Source organism: Nyctereutes procyonoides, unplaced genomic scaffold (assembly GCF_905146905.1).
Source record: "Nyctereutes procyonoides isolate TBG_1078 unplaced genomic scaffold, NYPRO_anot_genome, whole genome shotgun sequence".
Classification (NCBI taxonomy): domain Eukaryota; kingdom Metazoa; phylum Chordata; class Mammalia; order Carnivora; family Canidae; genus Nyctereutes; species Nyctereutes procyonoides.
In genome coordinates this window covers 48,151,995-48,169,649 of record NW_026575121.1, presented here as the reverse complement: position 1 = coordinate 48,169,649, position 17,655 = coordinate 48,151,995, and the positions used below count along the sequence as shown (strand labels likewise).

At 39.4% G+C, this 17,655-nt stretch overlaps 1 protein-coding gene across 1 annotated transcript in view; it reads right to left on the bottom strand.

The window, feature by feature from the left end:
• The window catches only part of IPO5 (importin 5), a 40,118-nt gene extending 23,057 nt beyond the window's left edge, over positions 1–17,061 (bottom strand). Inside the window, exons 1-8 of the mRNA XM_055336040.1 lie at positions 16,859–17,061; positions 10,384–10,464; positions 7,532–7,724; positions 4,694–4,796; positions 3,500–3,596; positions 3,185–3,289; positions 625–747; positions 416–536 (exon numbers count right to left, since the gene is read on the bottom strand). Of these exons, the coding sequence (XP_055192015.1) occupies positions 416–536; positions 625–747; positions 3,185–3,289; positions 3,500–3,596; positions 4,694–4,796; positions 7,532–7,724; positions 10,384–10,464; positions 16,859–16,948 (913 nt within the window). The 5' untranslated portion in view covers positions 16,949–17,061. The remainder of the gene's footprint in view (positions 1–415; positions 537–624; positions 748–3,184; positions 3,290–3,499; positions 3,597–4,693; positions 4,797–7,531; positions 7,725–10,383; positions 10,465–16,858) is intronic.
• Positions 17,062–17,655: the final 594 nt, after the last annotated feature.

Here is a 17,655-nt window from a genome sequence, read left to right as displayed (position 1 = left end):
GCTCACCAAAATTGTCTTGGCTTCTTCAGGCCATATGTTATTTTACACAAGTTTTATGATCAACCTTATGACGAACATTGTCTTCGTTTATAGATCAATTTGAAGAGAAATGTTTAGTTCTTCTACTAGTCTTTCAACATGTTATCTGATTTCCCCCAAAAAAGTCTTCTATATATTTTGATTTCCAGGTGTCACAAGTCATGCCTACAACTGTGGGACTTCAGAATGTCTACAGCACAGTTACCATGTTGGGTCCATGCACATAAATGTGTACAGAGATAAATTTCTCCACATTCATCTGTTTGTGAAAGACATTTATAATATTCTCAAGAAATCTGTGAGCTTACACAATTTTCAGCAAGTTCATCCAACAATTTTTCCACATGAACAAACTATTTAAAGACCTTTGACTTACTAGTCTGTGCAACAATGTTGGTATGTTTTCTTAACATAGCAGCTGCAGTCTCAGAGAGGGTCACGATTACTTCAAGGGCAAGCTGGCGTTGCATATTATTGAGGTTCGTGTCTCCACACAACTATAGAGAAAACGTATTTTATACATTTAGTAGTTTAGATTATTAACTGAAAAGGATAAACAGACATTTACTGAAATATCTAATTTACCTTTAGACTTAGCTGTAAAGTAGCTTCTAAGTGAGGACGCAAATACTTTGGAACAGTATCTGCAATCTCAACAAGGGATTTCAGGACTGAATCATCATTCTGGTAGCACGAGTCATTCACAGCCTAGAAAAAATGAAAGAGAAAAGAAAAAGGTCTGGGTTCAAGTTACTTTATAGATGTGATGTCTCACTGTCAAAACATTAAAAGGCAGACAACAGAATATTATTGACGATTATTTTTTACTAAATAACAATTTAGCAATCTAAAGAGTGCAAATCTCACAGCCGCATATATTCCTTCCTTTTGACTAATAGTAACTAGAAACATACAAAGATTTAAATCTAAGCCAGAATTATAGTAACCAGCATAGCAAACTTAAGGCTGTTAAGGAATTACTTTCCTCTGTCCCTCCAATATCCATATCCTAGTCTTTTTCAGACATGCAGTAACTACTAGACCCTATGATACATTTAAAATGTCCAATATTACTCAATTTATTTCTCTTTGACATCAAGTTAACTCACTGTGTATTTAAGTATACACTCTGTATCTTACCATTGCCTATTTCAGAGTGACAACTTCTAGAAGTTTTGACTAACATTTTAGCTTACTCTAAATTCAGGGGAAGAAAAATCTGAGATTAGAATGTAGCAGTGGGTAACTCACAAAATTTTTTGGTAATAAACTACTAAAATGATAGAATGGACAAGTTAATGTTTGTCATTGACCTAAACTATCATTGCAGTTTGACAGTATAGGGAGAAAAGTTTCTACTAAATCCTGCAAAATTACTGAAATATGCAGAATTCATATGGAACTTTTCAGTTTTAGCTCTTCCAAATCCTCTCTAAGCCAGTGGTTCTCAATAGGGATGCTATTTCTCCCAGGAGTTTTCTTGGTCATCACAATGACTGAGGAAGAGCAAAGGCCAGGGTTTCTAGATATCCTGCATCTGTGACACAAATGCTTCTGAGGAACTCACATGACGAGCTTATCATGCATCTCACACAATCACAAAAGTCAGGTATTTCTAAAACAAAAACCTAATTTACAATGATCTGAACATAAAACCAAATTCACAAATTATTTTTTGTTCGGTTTTAATGTACCACGGGTTCCCCCTCACCCCCCAAGTATAAATACTGTATAAACCAAGGATGAATACATAACTTTGTTTTGTCAGGATCTTTACCATTTCTGGAAATCAAACCATCAATACTAACAGCATTTGTGGTGTTTGCCTTGTCAATAGTATCTATCAGTTCAAATGTTTAGCTACTGTGTTGTATGGGTCACTTAAAAAACACCTAGTCTATTATGTCTTTCATTGCAGTCATACCATACCATATACAAGTTGAAAAGCATGCCATTTTACTGTTTATTCCTTTTTTATTTCTTCTTTGTAACAACTTAAGGCAATTTATTCTTTTTTTTTAAAATTTTATTTGTTTATTTATTTATGATAGTCAGAGAGAGAGAGAAAGAGAGAGAGAGAGAGAGAGAGAGAGAGAGAGAGAGAGAGAGGCGCAGAGACATAGGCAGAGGGAGAAGCAGGCTCCATGCACTGGGAGCCCGATGTGGGATTCGATCCTGGGTCTCCAGGATCGCGCCCTGGGCCAAAGGCAGGCGCCAAACCGCTGCGCCACCCAGGGATCCCAAGGCAATTTATTCTTATATTTTAAACTTGTATGTGTACATATGTATGCTACCTATGCATTTCAAAATGGAAAATACAGTTATTACAAAATATGGGTCTAACAAGTTGCTCTAACTTACCCAATCTTTTTTTTTTTTTTTAAAGATTTTATTTATTTATTCATGAGAGACACAGAGAAAGAGAGGCGCAGAGACACAGGCAGAGGGAGAAGCAGGTTCCATGCAAGGAGCCTGATGTGGGACTCGATCCTGGGTCTCCAGGATCACACCCCGGGCTGCAGGCGGCGCTAAACCACTGCGCCACCGGGGCTGCCCTAACTTACCCAATCTTATTTTACTTTCTGCTTGAGGCAGAAGGTATCCTTAAAATAATAATAACCCTTAAGTGAAATTAACCATAAACTATTTACTTTATAGTATAAACTGTTACAAGCCCTGGATTGAAGACTAAGGACTGCTGTCCAATTTGGGTTTGAGACATGCTTCAATCACTTACCAACACTGTGATCGTGGGCAAGTTTCCTAACCTCCCTCCCCTCTTTAGTTTCCCCTTATGTAAAATGGGCATTACATTTCGTAGGTTATTTGGTTGATTCCATGAAAATAACCTATGTGATTATATATTCATTAATAGCCATAAATTGCTTTTATCATTTATGTTATAGAAAAGTTTTGAAACCCTAACCTACAATTTTTAAGAGACTGATAGTCTATGAAGGGAAAAAGATCGGAGTTCAATGGGGCTAGAGATTTGCATTTTGTTTGCTGCTGAACTCCTAGTGTCTAGTGCCAGCACACAGTAGGCAACAAATACACTGAATGCACTAGAGAACTTTGATGAGACTTTACACTGCAGAAAACCAGTAAGGATTTAAGGATCACTTATTTTATACTGTTTTCTTACCTGTAAGAATCCAGGTAACAAGTCTGCAAAATGTTTGAATAGAGCAACGTTGTGTTCATTTGCAAGTATAAATGCAGCTGTAGCTCTGGCAGATAATGTCCTTATCTAAAGTGAAGACAGTAAAAAATGTCAAACAGGAGAAATTTTTGATGGATGCAAGTTCAAGATTTCTTACTCAAGATGAAATTTTTCAACAGTAACTAGTATTTATAAAGTATTAAAACTAAAGATAATCTCCAAGTATAGAAATTTCTTTCACAAGTTAAAGGTTATATTGAATTAGGTGTTAATATTAATGGAATTGGAATTATTTACCGATGGATGTTCCTGATCTTGCATACACTGAACTAACATCCGTTTGATAACGTCTAAATAGTGCTGCTGCTGGTTCCCAAAAATTCCAGGAAAGTTCCTAAACAAGATCCAAAATGACATTATATTTCAGTAGTGTCAGCCGGAACATCTAATGTTCTAATCTAACCTTAAACATCAGCCCGACTCAATTGTGCATTAACCTTGAAGGCTGAACATCATCTACCCATCTTCCAAGCAATCCTCTTTTGGGGTGTGGGCAAATGGCAACAAGCAGAGCAGAGAGGATTAGGCTGGAAGCAGGGGCATCCAGGTGCGCGCACGCTACTCAGCAATTCCAGCCCTACAATTTATCCTTATCACCCTGTCTCCACAGGAAGGTGACCTGGAGTACAGGACAGGGCAAAAGCAAGTACAATGTTTCAGATGGTAGCTGCAGTAACCACACTGCCTAATAATCTGCTTGTTTAGTCAGTGATCCAGGTAGTCCAAATTCTGCTCTGCTTTAAATGCGGCTAACAATTACACTGAATACTTTTAACTAATTCTCTTCTCTGGATTACCAATATAGGTAAGATACATTTGACAACTGACGTGGAAAATGGTGTAATCTCTACCCTTATTCTCTTCTGATGCTCAAGGTAGATCGCATTTTAAAAAATATATAATCTTGAAATGTTATAAATCCAATTATATTTTTAATGTAGAACTGTCTGATAACACGGACAAAATTTTTCTTAGTGCAGATACTCGTAATTCTAAACTTAGACCATTTGCTTATAAGTATATAGAAGTTTATTAAAATACTGTACTTTATTAAGTCTGACTACAGAAGACCTAGAAAATAATAGGGATTCACCAGCCTTTTCTTTCTTCTTCAAGATTTCATCATTATAGTGATTTTCTAAAAGACATATTTATATTCAGTACTGTGTTAACCTATAAATAAAGAAGTAAGTGTCTTTCGTGGAATCATACAAGACAAAGGAAAGAAAAAATTGTAGAGAACGCTTGTGTACAAAAAAGGATTATAATATGAAATTAGAAGCTTTATGTTTTTTCAGTTTTACTTCCAACACAAATACAAAGCTCATCTAAAGTCATTATATAAGTCTAAAAAGTCAGACTAAAACAATCAATTAAAATGTGCTTTTGCACATTCACAATTTTTCAGGAAAATTAGATCCATGTATGTACCAGAAAATGTGAAGGGCAGCTTCCCGCAGTCCCATATTTTGAGAGCTGACTGAATCAAAAAGGAACTTCAAACCTTCAGGCCACTGGTTGTTGCCATCCTCATCTAAAAGTAAAGAGATCCAGGCATAAAGTTTTGAAGTCAAAACTTCAAAAAATGAAGGGTGAATCTTTTCATTTCATAAGCCCCAATGTATGTAATAGAAAATGTTACACGCTATGTATTTAAAAAAAAAATCCTAATAAGATTAGGTCCTTTAACCATAACATGGCATTCTAATCTTGTAAAAAGCACCCATGCTTTTGGGTTATGTGCACAGACACTGGCTATGGTTATTTCTAAGGAGTGGGATATGGAGAAAAGGCAGCACTATGACTCTGTGATTGGCTAAATCTTTTATTTATACTATTGCTATTAAAAGTTTAAAAAGTAGGCATAGTTAATATTTGGTATCAAGGTCCTGAAGCCAAAACACTGTAAAAATTGCCTGCAAACTGGAGAAGATCTAGGAGTGGGAATACCAGGACCCAGAGCAGTATTCATGCTATCAAGGTGTTTATTTTTAAACAAGATTTTAAAAAACAGAATTTCTGTGGTACTTTGAAATTAAAGTGAACAACCACAAAAATCTGTACCAGTTAAATGACTTACCAATTATATTGTCACAAAGAACTTTAAGAGACATAGAAATTATAGATAAGTTATGCATGTACTTTTTTAAAAATGTCCCTCTATATTTGAACTTCTTTGAAATGACAAGTGTACTACTCAGCTGACATAAAAAAAAACAAAAAACAAACAAACAAAAAAACCCTAATCAGTCCCTTTAACATAAAGGTCATGCTTGGGGGTCAAGAGGGAATGAAAAATAAAAATCTACGGAGAGACCATTTTGAAACATTTTAGAAACCTTGCATTATTAAATGATTTTGAATTAGAAATGATATGTCACCTATAAAACTTCATACCTGCACATTTAAAGAAAAAACTTTAAAACAGATTTCCTAGGCTACTTAAAAAAATTCAAAATTAAGGGTTTCAGTGAGTTTTGAACTTATTTAAAATAAAAAGTTTAACACATTTCCTACTTTTAAGAATTGGTTAATATCATTTAGCTGGGGCACCTGGGTGGCTCAGCGGTTTGGTGCCTGCCTTTGGCCCAGGGAGTGATCCTGGAGTCCCAGGATCGAGTCCCACATCAGGATCCCTGCAAGGAGTCTGCTTCTCCCTCTGCCTATGTCTCTGCCTCTCTCTGTGTCTCTCATGAATAAATAAATAAAGTCTTTAAAAAAAAATATCACTCAGCTGACTTGAACAAGAATTTTGGCAATACTGGTAGTGGAGATTAAAAAATGAGTGTCATACCCTAATACTCCGCAATTACACTACTAGGTATTTATCCAAAGGATACAAAAGAGCTGATTTGAAGGGGTATATGCACCCTAATGTTTATAGCAGCATTATTATCAACAATAGCCAAGTTATGGAAAGAGCCCAAATGTCCAGATTGATGAATGGATAAAGATGTGGTAATCTTGGAATATTACTCAGCCATCAAAAAGAATGAAATCTTGCCATTTGCAATGATATGGATAGAGCTACAGTGTATCATGCTAAGTCAGTCAGTCAGAGAAAGACAAAATACCATATGATTTCACTTATATGTGGAATTTAAGAAACAAACAGATGAACACAGGAAAAGGGAAGGATGACAACAGAGAGGGAGGCAAACCATAGACTCTTCACTATAGAGAACAAACTGAGAGTTGCTGGAGGGGAGGTGGGCGGGGGATGGGCTAGATGGGTGATGGGCATTAAGGAGGGCACTTGCAATGAGCAATTTGGTGGGTATTATACTTAAGTGATGAGTCACTAAATTCTACTCCTGAAACCAGTATTACACTATATGTTAACCAGAATTTAAATTAAAAAAAAAAATTAGTGTCATGATTTATAACCAACAATATTCCCATTTAGCCTTATACTTAGTGGGGCATCCTTTTCAACCTTTAGATATACTGTTTAAATGAACTGAGTTTAACATCGTATCTATTGGGGTGCCTGGGGGGGTGCAGTTGGTTAAACATCTGACTCTTGGTTTCAGCTCAGGTTGTAATCTCAGGGTTGTGAAATTAAACCCTGCACTGGGCTCAGCATAGAGTCGGCTTAAGATTCTCTTTCCCCCCTTCCCTTGTCCCTTCCTCCCTTTGCCCATGCTCTCTAAAATAAAGTTCACTAAAAAAAAAAAAAAAAAACATATATCTGAATCTGTCAAAAAAAATAACAAAGCATATTCAATCACGTTAATATTTTTAGTATGACCGAAGAGAGTTTTGATTATTGGTAAAATGCATTTTTAGAGATTTTCCTTTTATTTCACTGTTTAAAAATATTTTGAGGTATTTCATAAACCACACAGAATAGTGGTATAATAGCCTATGTGCATAATTTACTAATACACAAATGTAACAATAAAAGCTCCTGGAGTCCACGGATTTTTACTTCTGTTGGTAAGTTTAACCTACAAAGTAGGTTGTAAGTTACACTGTGCTTTCCAAACTTTCCTGATTAAGGGGGAAATAAAACTGACAATTTTTAAGCAAATTACAAAACTATTTCTCCACACAGATGTTCTGAAAACCAGCAGGTACATATTATGACTGTACTTCACAAACATTTTATTTTTGGCTCTAAAGGCAGACTCCATGATCACTCTCATTTTGAACAGAATAAATAGTACTCAGGTACTTGTGAATCTTTCTTTAAAAAGATGCCACTTAAAAAAAAGGGATATATTCATTTTCTTCTATAACATAATAATGAATGTATCGCATACACACCTATTAAATTCCTGGCCAGCTCTGCAGCAATATCACAAATTTTTTTCCTCATGCTAGACTGGGTTTCCATTTGAATAATCATCAGTAGTTCACTCTTGATGGCAGTCTGAACATCAGAAGGAAGAGTTGGATAGACTTCATCAAATGCAGAGGACAAAAGACGTCTTAGGAGAACAGCAGCCATTTGTCTAGCCTATAAATGGATAACAAGGTTAATAACTTGGTGTCTTACAAGAGAAAAAATTGCCAACAGACTACATTCACTCCACCATTGATGGATTTTACGATTCTATTTTTACAATTCATTTCAAAAGCACTGTTAGATTTTTTTTTACAAAACAGGTAAAATAAATAAAACTCTCTCTAATCACATTAGCCTAGTGTATAGAAAATGCTACCCAAAAGCTATTTTTTATTCATAGCTAAGGAAAAGCCCTTGAACACATCAGTTCACAAATCAGACACATACCTCAGCAGTGATAAACCTGCCTTTAATTTCTATTTGTAATACCTTCTTTTAAGAAAAATAAATGTTAATATAAACTGCAAACCCTAGAATGCTCCTTTCCTACTTCTCCATCTGGCTCTCTCATTCTAGTGTACCTACTAATATTACTCCCTGGACTATCTCGCTGTTTCACAGCCCTTTCATTAGCCTCTTAGATAACATGCTATCATATCCATTTATCTTTATGCTTCATTTGAGCAAACAAACATTACAAACTCCTAATGCCTGAAAGTGATAATCAATTTCAATGTGTATATTCTTATCCCATTTAAAACCTGTAGAATATATTTAAGTTTGGCATTTTCTGTATAATATTCCCCTTTAGATTATCCAAAGACAAACACCATTCTGAAATTTTATCATATTAAATCAACAGGCCTTTGAAACTATTAAACCCAATTTTTCGTGTTTTCTTTCATTTCTGGGCTGCAGCTCATTATCACTATAATCAGTATGGAACTGTGGCCAACAAAAAAAAGAGTTAAGCCACACAAATAAAATGTGCCAATTTTTTTCTCAAGTCATTTTTCACTGAATTTTTTATTTGAATTACTTTTGGCATACAGCAAACTTTTAAAGAAATTTTAATGCTCTAGAAAGGATTCAAAATGGTTAGAATCTCTAATCTCAAGTTTACGCAATTCTCACACTTACACTGACAAGTATGAAGCCAGTCAAGATCCTGAGGCTAGTTCACAATCATCTAATTCTTAAATCAAATCAAGATTTAAAAAAGGTTCAACATAGGTTTTTAAAAAGAAAATTCGATAAGTTTTTTAGTATTATTTATTCTTAGCTTTAAAATTTGTTTCATAGCTAACTTGATTCAAATTTCAAGATTTAAAACAGCCATTACTTTATGTTTGTTCTTCATATGTGACATTCATTTTGAATTAAAGAACATATTACGAAGGTGAAGAAGTGCCTTCTGTCATCTATTTTTAAAAAGTGGGGCACTGGGATCCCTGGGTGGCGCAGCGGTTTGGCGCCTGCCTTTGGCCCAGGGCGCGATCCTGGAGACCCGGGATCAAATCCCACGTCGGGCTCCCGGTGCATGGAGCCTGCTTCTCCCTCTGCCTCTCTCTCTCTCGCTCTCTCTCTGTGTGACTATCATAAATAAATAAAAATTAAAAAAAAAAAAGTGGGGCACTTTAAACTGTTTTCTAAGCATTGCCACAGAACATCAAATTTAAACTGAGTACAAGTCAGGTGCAATACTATATAGCAGTTTAGTGTGACTTCATTTTCATCACATTTTAATATTAGTAAAGAAGTCTTGCTTTAAAAATTCACTTAAAAAAACAACAAAAAACCCCAACCAACTCTAAGGCCAATGTGGGGCTCAAACTCATGATTCCAAGATCAAGAGTCCTATGTTCTATCAACTGAGCCAGCCAGTCTTCCTTCACTTTACAAATTCTCAATTCCATGGTTCACAGAGGTGAGACTAGATTTCTAGACTTGGGATATTTTGACACCTTTTCCAAAATAAAGAAAATATTCACTTAAGACTCTATATATAAAGATATTACTTTGGGGAAGAAAAAAAAATCCACTGTTAAATGCATAGAAAAGCAGTAAGAAACAACAAATTTGAATTTGGTACAGTTATAATAAGGTCATTTGCTGAAAACCATGATTTATAAAGGATTCACCAAAGTGTCTCTCTATTCCTAAACATCTTTAGCACATATTCTTTACTACCTTAGAGATGACTATAAGCATAAAAATTTTAAGACAGACAATACATATTTTCTCAGAAAACGTTTGGCACACATTAAAACACTGAATTAAATTTCCTCCTTCAGAATGAATTGCTTAAAGGAAGAAATTTTTTTATAGCTACATAAGTCACTTTAATAAATTCTTATGTAATTATTTAAAAACCATTAACTTAAAAAAAAAAAACATTAACTTAAATATCCTGGACATATCAACCAGACACGGAAAAAAGAAATTTCATTCTTAATATAGGGTACTCAAAAAAACTAACTGCAAAGTATCTTTTAGCAAATACTAAGTTCAAAGTTCTGGTAATGTCTATGGCAACAGTTCTCATTACCCATGTAGACCCGTATCTAAAAGCCAACTTGTTTTTTTTTTTTTTTTAAATATTTTATTTATTTATTCGAGAGAGAGAGAGAGAGAGAAAGAGAGAGAGAGAGGCAGAGACACAAGCAGAGGGAGAAACGGGCTCCACGCTGGGAGCCCAACGCGGGACTCGATCCCGGGACTCCAGGAGCGCACTCTGGGCCAAAGGCAGGCGCCAAACCGCTGAGCCACCCAGGGATCCCCTCCAACTTGTTTTTTAAGAATGTCATAATCTCAAATATTAGAGTAGTACCTCCTCAGCAGCTGTTGTATTTCTGATGGCTTGTAAGAGGAATGTGATCTTTGACTGGCCTGGGATATTCTCATAGGTTTCCTACAGGAAAAAGAAAAATGTTTAAGGTTAGAATATGTTAAAAAATGTCATCAGCACACCAGTGGAAAGAAATGAAATAAAGACTGGGAAAGATTCACATGCATGAGAAATCATGCTGTTAAAATTTCCCCCTACCACAAAATACACTTCAGCTGGTTAGGAAAGAAGAGATGTCCAGAGAATCACTTTCAAGCTCCCTTCTACCTATAGCTTTAAGATTTTTCTAATGCACGCACATTTTCCCTAACTTTGCTTCCCTAATGAACAAAACTCAAGGCCAAAGAGGGCCAAAAAAATCTTCAATGTGACCTGAGCTACCATGCTGTAAAGTGCTCACCTAGTATCCCTTTACATCATGGAAAACTACTTATCTTGTCAACATTTTCTAGATCAGAAGATGTAGAATTGGGTTCAAGTAACCACTACTTAACAACCACCAGAAACATATCTCAAATGAAATAAATCCGAGAAAGGGAAAGAAAGTATTCACATTCTTTATGCTACTTTTTCTTTCAAGCAAGGATTATACTAAAACTTATATACATAAATAAATGAATATGGCCAGGAGAAATTTGGCCAAGAGACTTTAATATAATTCCTTTAATATCATTTTAATAATCTAGAAAACCAGGTTTTGTGACTCAGGGCACATCTTTCCTTTCCCAATAATAATGTAAAACAAGAACAAATTGGTTAACAATAAAAAATTGACACCAATTAAAAGATGGATTGTCAGGGTGGATCAAAGTATAAGATCTAAATACATGCTGTCTACAAAACTAAATTGAAAAGAAGTATAGATTCATGTGCACATTTAAGAATTCTAACAATAGCAGTCTTGGACTGTGGAAAATACCTTATTCTTTGAAATATATTTGGAATTGTTTTCCCCAAGAAGATTCTTACCTTTGACCTTTGTCTGCTCTCTAAGAGTCACCACCCCTATTACCTACTTTGTTTCTCTGGATAGAAGTCCCAAGGACAACAGATGAAACAGTGTCTCCTTGAATCCATCCATATCTACCTTATTTTAACTTTTACTAAGTGCTCTGTGGCATCCCTGAGATATTGACAGATAAGGAAATAAAGGCTCAGAAGTTAAATGACCTGGCCAAGGTCACATACAATAAGCAACAGAAAGAACTCTGGTTTTCTGAGGTCAACTGTACTTAAAAACTCCCTAGCACTGAATGCTCTTTCTGTGTTTCACTCCTGGGGTCTGTATGACTCCACCAACCAACCAGTTCTATTTATGCAGTGCTACAAGGTTTTCAAACTTCTTATATGTATCTTAATCCTAAGAACACATGTGAGGGAAAGGAGAATTCAAAATCTCCCGATAACCTTAGGTTCCTCTCAGATACACTAGCACGCAGGAACACAACAGGAACACAACAACGCTGAAAACTGTGACAAGCATTAACAGCTGAGACTATCGGGGCACCTCGGTGGCTCAGTGGTTGAGCATCTGCCTTCGGCTCAGGTTGTGATCCTGGGGTCATGGGATCGAATCCCACATCAGGCTCCCCTGTTGGGAGCTTGCTTCTCCCTCTGCCTATGTCTCTGCCTTTCTGTGTGTTTCTCAAGAATAAATAAATAAAATCTTAAAAAAAAAAAACAGCTGAGAAGATGGTCTGAATTTCTGTACACAGAAATGAAGTAATTTTATGTAGAGATATTCTATGATTGCAAAAACGGAGATGTACCTTGATTTTTCTCACTTAATCTTTATGAATGCAACTCAAAGGCCAGTATAGCCTTTTCATTTAAACATAGTCTCTCACACTACAATAAAAATGTCTTTTTATCCTTTGTACCTAGCCTAGCCCCTGATGCACTGCAGATGTTATAACTGTTTTTACCATTTTACTTTCCAGTGATCTAAATCAAGTTTCAGAAAAAAAAAAAAAATTCTTTACTGAACTATTACTCTCAGACAACCTTGCCCAACTGGGACTAATAGTTTGACAGTTATACTATGCTAATTCTAGTAGACACTTAAAAACATTTAGGTCAAATACTAAACTCTATTCCTTAAGGAATTAGAAGTCAATGGAGAGAGAGAGTTTAGTAAGAGTGACATCTGACTCCTGAGAGAGGGTTCTCCCCATTTGTTATGTTCCACTGTGGCAATCCAGATATAGTATTACATTTACACCGTAACTTTGGTCAAGGATAATAGTTTGGCAAAAAGAACACAGCCTTAAAACCAGGTAATTAGCCTAAATAGAGTTCCACGAAGATAGGGATGGTATCTCTTTCTCCTTGTATTCCTAGCACCTAGCATATTGGAGCGCAGCAAATACAAAGTATATACATAAAGAATATATAAAAATATAAAGAATCTTTCTAAGAATATTCCTAGCACTAAGCCAGGCAGGTTCAGTGAATGTTGCCAATGTCATGGCAAATAGAATTTCAATTCCAGGGCAGCCCGGGTGGGGTGGCTCAGAGGTTTAGCGCCGCCTTCAGCCCAGGGCGTGATCCTGGAGGCCCGGGATCAAGTCCCACGTTGGGCTCCCTACATGGAGCCTGCTTCTCCCTCTGCCTGTGTTCTCTGCCTCTCTCTCTCTCCTTTCTCATGATAAATAAATAAAAATCTTAAAAAAAAAAAAAAGAATTTCAATTCCATTTGGTTTCACCATGCACAATCACACAATGTAAAGCAGATTTTACCTCCCCTTTCATGTCCACAAAAAAATGCTAGTAAGCACTCATTTCACTCATTCCATAAATATTTATGGTAAGCCTACCTTGCCTATGAAAAGAGGGGACAAGTTTTACCTAACTACAACTTTTACCTAGTAAACACCCTGGTTCCTCAAAAATCAAGTATATTTTTCAGTATGTTATTCTCCTCCAATTAAAACCTCATTAATGAAGTTCTATATTAAAATCAATGAAAAGGGCAGCCCCGGTGGCTTAGCGGTTTAGCGCGGCCTTCGGCCCAGGGTGTGATCCTGGAGACCCGGGATGGAGTCCCTTGTCGGGCTCCCTACATGGAGCCTGCTTCTCTGTGTCCCTGCTGCTCTCTCTGTCTCTAATAAATAAATACAATCTTTAAACTCAATGAAAAAGTCAATGGAAAAAATAAGAATGCAAAATCCATGCATATGATTAGTAAAATACTTAAGCTTAAGTCATATAAAATGTCTTGTCATGAATGCCATGGACATTCAACTTTGTATTACCTGTCAACCGCTTATTCAATTGTTTATTCACGTTAATCATTATATTTTGAGACTTAGTGGCATTGAAACAATTTTTTCAAGCATCAGAAACATTTTTTGTAAAGTTAAAGAGAAAAATTCTTGAAGATTTAACAGAAATAAAATATAAAGCCCACCAAATGGTTTATACAATGGGAGTTTAAAAACTTTTAGAAGTTTTGAAGACCTTCAATGTTTTCAACAGTAAAGTACAATTAGTCTTCTACTGTACTTGATTTCATGTTTGAATACAAAACAAGTCACCTTACTCAACAGTCTTGTATTTGTATCAACTATTTATAAAATCACAAAGGTATTTACTGAGATATTGTCAATTCTTTAGTTAAAAAAATTTCTATATTTGCTATATCAGACTTTAATACTCAATTTAGTTTGATTACTTATAAATAGCTCATTTCATAAGGCAAAAAAAGGGGTATTCAAGTATCATTATATGCAGCTTTTTATTTTTCAAATAATATTTTGCTTTTGTAAGCAGCTCTATTTACAGTCCAGCTTTGTGTTATAGAGAGACCAGGAAACTTCCCTTCTAACATTTACTTTTTTTGGTGTCAAATTAAGAATTTTCTATTTAAAAAAAAAAAAAAGAATTTTCTATTTTATGATACTTAATTTACATATTAGTGTTTCTGAGATATACAAAGAAAGCAAAAATGTGTTACCTGAATGATAGGAATAAAGAGAATAACAATAACAGTACAGTTGATCTTTGAAAAACATGGGTTTGAACTGCATGGGTTCACTTATACATGGATTTTATTTTTTATGAGTACAGGACGGTACTGGAATGTATCTTCTCTGCTTATGATATTCTTAATAACATTTTCTTCTCTTAGTTTGTTGTACAAATATAGTATATAATACATACAACATACAAAATATGTGCTAATTGGCTGTTTATGTTCTTGGTAAGGCTTCCAGTCAACAGGAGGCTGTTACCTAAGTGTCTGGGGAGTCAAGAGGGTGGGGGCTCCTGTCCCTAACCTCTATGTGGCTCAAGGGTCAACTGTACTTTTCAATTGTTCTTTATGAGAAAATGTGCTGAATGCTGCTAACTATCCCTAAAGTGATGGAAGTGATAAAAAGATTTACAACAGGCACCAATTGGAATTCAAGCTGAACCAGACACTGGTATTTAGTTCAATAGAAGAGAGATTCCCCACTAGGCTTGACAATAGAGACTTAAGCAACTGGAGGGAAGAGGGAGAATTAAACTCGCTTACTAATTACAATGCTGTTCTGCTTTGCAACACATGGCAATTTCTATTATGGGTTGGGATTAAGAACTTATTTTGGTGAAAAATTACCCCCAGAGTTAGCAGGATGCACTAAAATGTTTTTATAGGCATCATCACATCCCTCTGATAGGAGTGCACATTGATGCAACTAATCAATGCACATTACTTCCAAGGACAAATGCTACTTTTTAAAGTATTCCACAAGCAAACCCAGCAAACCCAGCCCGAAAAGATTGGAATGCTTGTACTCCTATATTTAGGAGGACACTGGAAATCTTAACGTCCATTCGCAAAAGTGCTGGTTGAATAAATAATACATTCATATGATGGAATACTGGGTAGCTGCCTTAACAAAATCTCTTTCTTATGTGGCAACTTGAAATACTTTGAGTGAAAAATCCAACTTGCACAACAGTATGCATATGAGAGGCTCATTCACGTAAAAATGCAATGTATACATATGCACTTGTATTTTCAGGGACGACTCATAAGACAAAAAAAAACTATTTTGCACTGTTTCAATTTTTACCCTGAACACATGTATCACATGTATACTACGTGAATCAAAAAATCAGTAGACTAAGATTAACGGTTGTTCAACACGCTTTTTCACACAGAACTGAACATCCAATATATGGACTTCATCACATATCATAAAACCACTCAGTGCAGCCAGCATATCCTAATCTATTCAAAGCAAATATTAACTTTGTGATTCTAAAGACATCTATGAAATTCAGGAGGACAAGACCCCCCCCCCCACATCATTAGCTACACGTAAATTTCTGCTTTGTAAAAATATCCGAACATCCTTCACCGAATCTTGTAAAGATACTCAATCACGTGGGGGCAGAGACCTCTACATGTGGCCAAGTCGGAAGACAGGTTCTGAGAGCGCACTTCAAAAAAAAAAAAAAAAAAAACTAGACAGCCCCTGCCCTCCCTTTTGGGCTCTCACGCATCCATCGCGGTCTCAGCACTGACAGCACTAACATCAGTCTTCTCCTGAACCAAGTGGGGCTTGCTGCTGCTTGGTAAAGGAGCTTGCGGAGACCCCTGAAATACTGTCTCCTGAAAATAAGTGTACTCAGAGCTCCACACTTTGTGGAGGCCAGAAGCCAGAGGTGGTTTAAAAAAAAAAAGAGAGAGAGAGAGAAAGAGATTCAGGTTAGATTTAATGAAATTAAAGACTTAAACATATGGTGGCCCTGGCCCACTTAAACAACGGAAGTCCCAGGACATCGCAGTTAGGAGACCACAAATCTCTAGAGATCAAAGCACAAGTGTCTGCAGGAAGAATAAAGTAAGGTGGAAGGTGCTGAGACAGAAACCCTCAAGGCAACTTCACGGAATTGTGGCGGGGGGGGGGGGGAGAAGGGAAATCCAGCTTCCGAGGTTGCGAACTAGGCCAGGGAAAGAGGACCAAATGGACGTAAGTGGGAAGGCAAGAGGGCAAGACACACGTCTCGGGGGGGGGGGGGGGCGGGGGGGGAGGGAAGCAGGGGTGATGGGTCAGCAGCCGCCCGGGGTCGCGGCGCCGCAGGGCCAGGCTGGGTGGAGACCCGCCAGCAGGGCGGGGGAGGCTCCCGCCGGGAGAGAGCGGGAAAGGGGCGAGGGGAGCCCGGGGCCCGCCCCGCACCCCCCGCCCCCCACCCCTCCCCGCCGCCCGCTGCCCGCTGCCCGCCCCGGGCGGGGGCCGCGGGGGCCGCGGGGCCGCACGTGTGTGCGAGGGGCGGCGGGCGGCCAGGGCCGGGAGGGCCCGGGGGCACGGCCGGGAGCCGCGGGCCGCCTCACACGTGGGCTGCGCGGCCGCCGCCCGGCCCGGCCCGGCCCGGCCTGCGCCGCCACGGCTGGGCGGCCGAGGCCCGGCGGGGCGGCGTCGGGGGAAGGGCGGCGCGCCGGCCGGGGCGCGGCGGGCTCGGTTACCTCTGCCTGTTTCCGGACCACATTGTCGGGGCTGAGCAGGTTTCCCAGGAGCAGGTAGAACTGTTGCTGCTCCGCCGCGGCCGCCGCCATTGCGCTAGGCGTGTGAGAGAGAAGGAGGGAGGGGAGACAGGAGCCGTGAGGCGCGCTGGCGGGCCGGCGGGAGGGCTGGGGGCGGGCCCAGCGCGGGGACCTGCACCAGCGGCGGCGCGGGGCTGGGGGGGCGGAGGCCGGGCGGGAAAGGGCGGGGCAAAGGGGAAAGGGGAGGATGGGGCGGGGCCTCGCGACCCCTCACCCCGCCGCGGCCCCCAGCGCCGGCGCCTCACTGGCTGCAGGCGCGGGGGGCGGGGCCGAGGCCGCCTCCGCCGGGGCCGCGCCGATTGGCCACGCACCCTGCGGTGCCGTCACTGGCGAGTGGCGGCGGGCCGCGGGGCTGGTCGCGGGCGGGGCGGGGCGGGGCGGGGACTGTGCCGGTCAGCTGGGGCCCGGGATGACGTCGGGAGGGCGGCGGGCGGGGCCGGCTGGCGGGCCGCGCAGAGCCGCGCCGCGGGGCGTGAGGTCCGGCCGGGGAGGCGGGGCCAGCCCCGGAGCGCGGGAGATTTCGGCGCGGCGGGCTGGCGGGCAGCCTGGTCCGCGGCCGGAGGCCTGCGCCCCCGCCCCCGCCCCAGCTCCCCGGGTCTCGGGGCCCCTGGACCCCCACCCCCGGGCTCCCAGGTCCGACCCTCCGACCTCCCCCCCGCAGGACTGTGACTCAGGCCGCCCCTTCCCCCCGCCGCGCTCGCCGGTGACTCACACCTGGG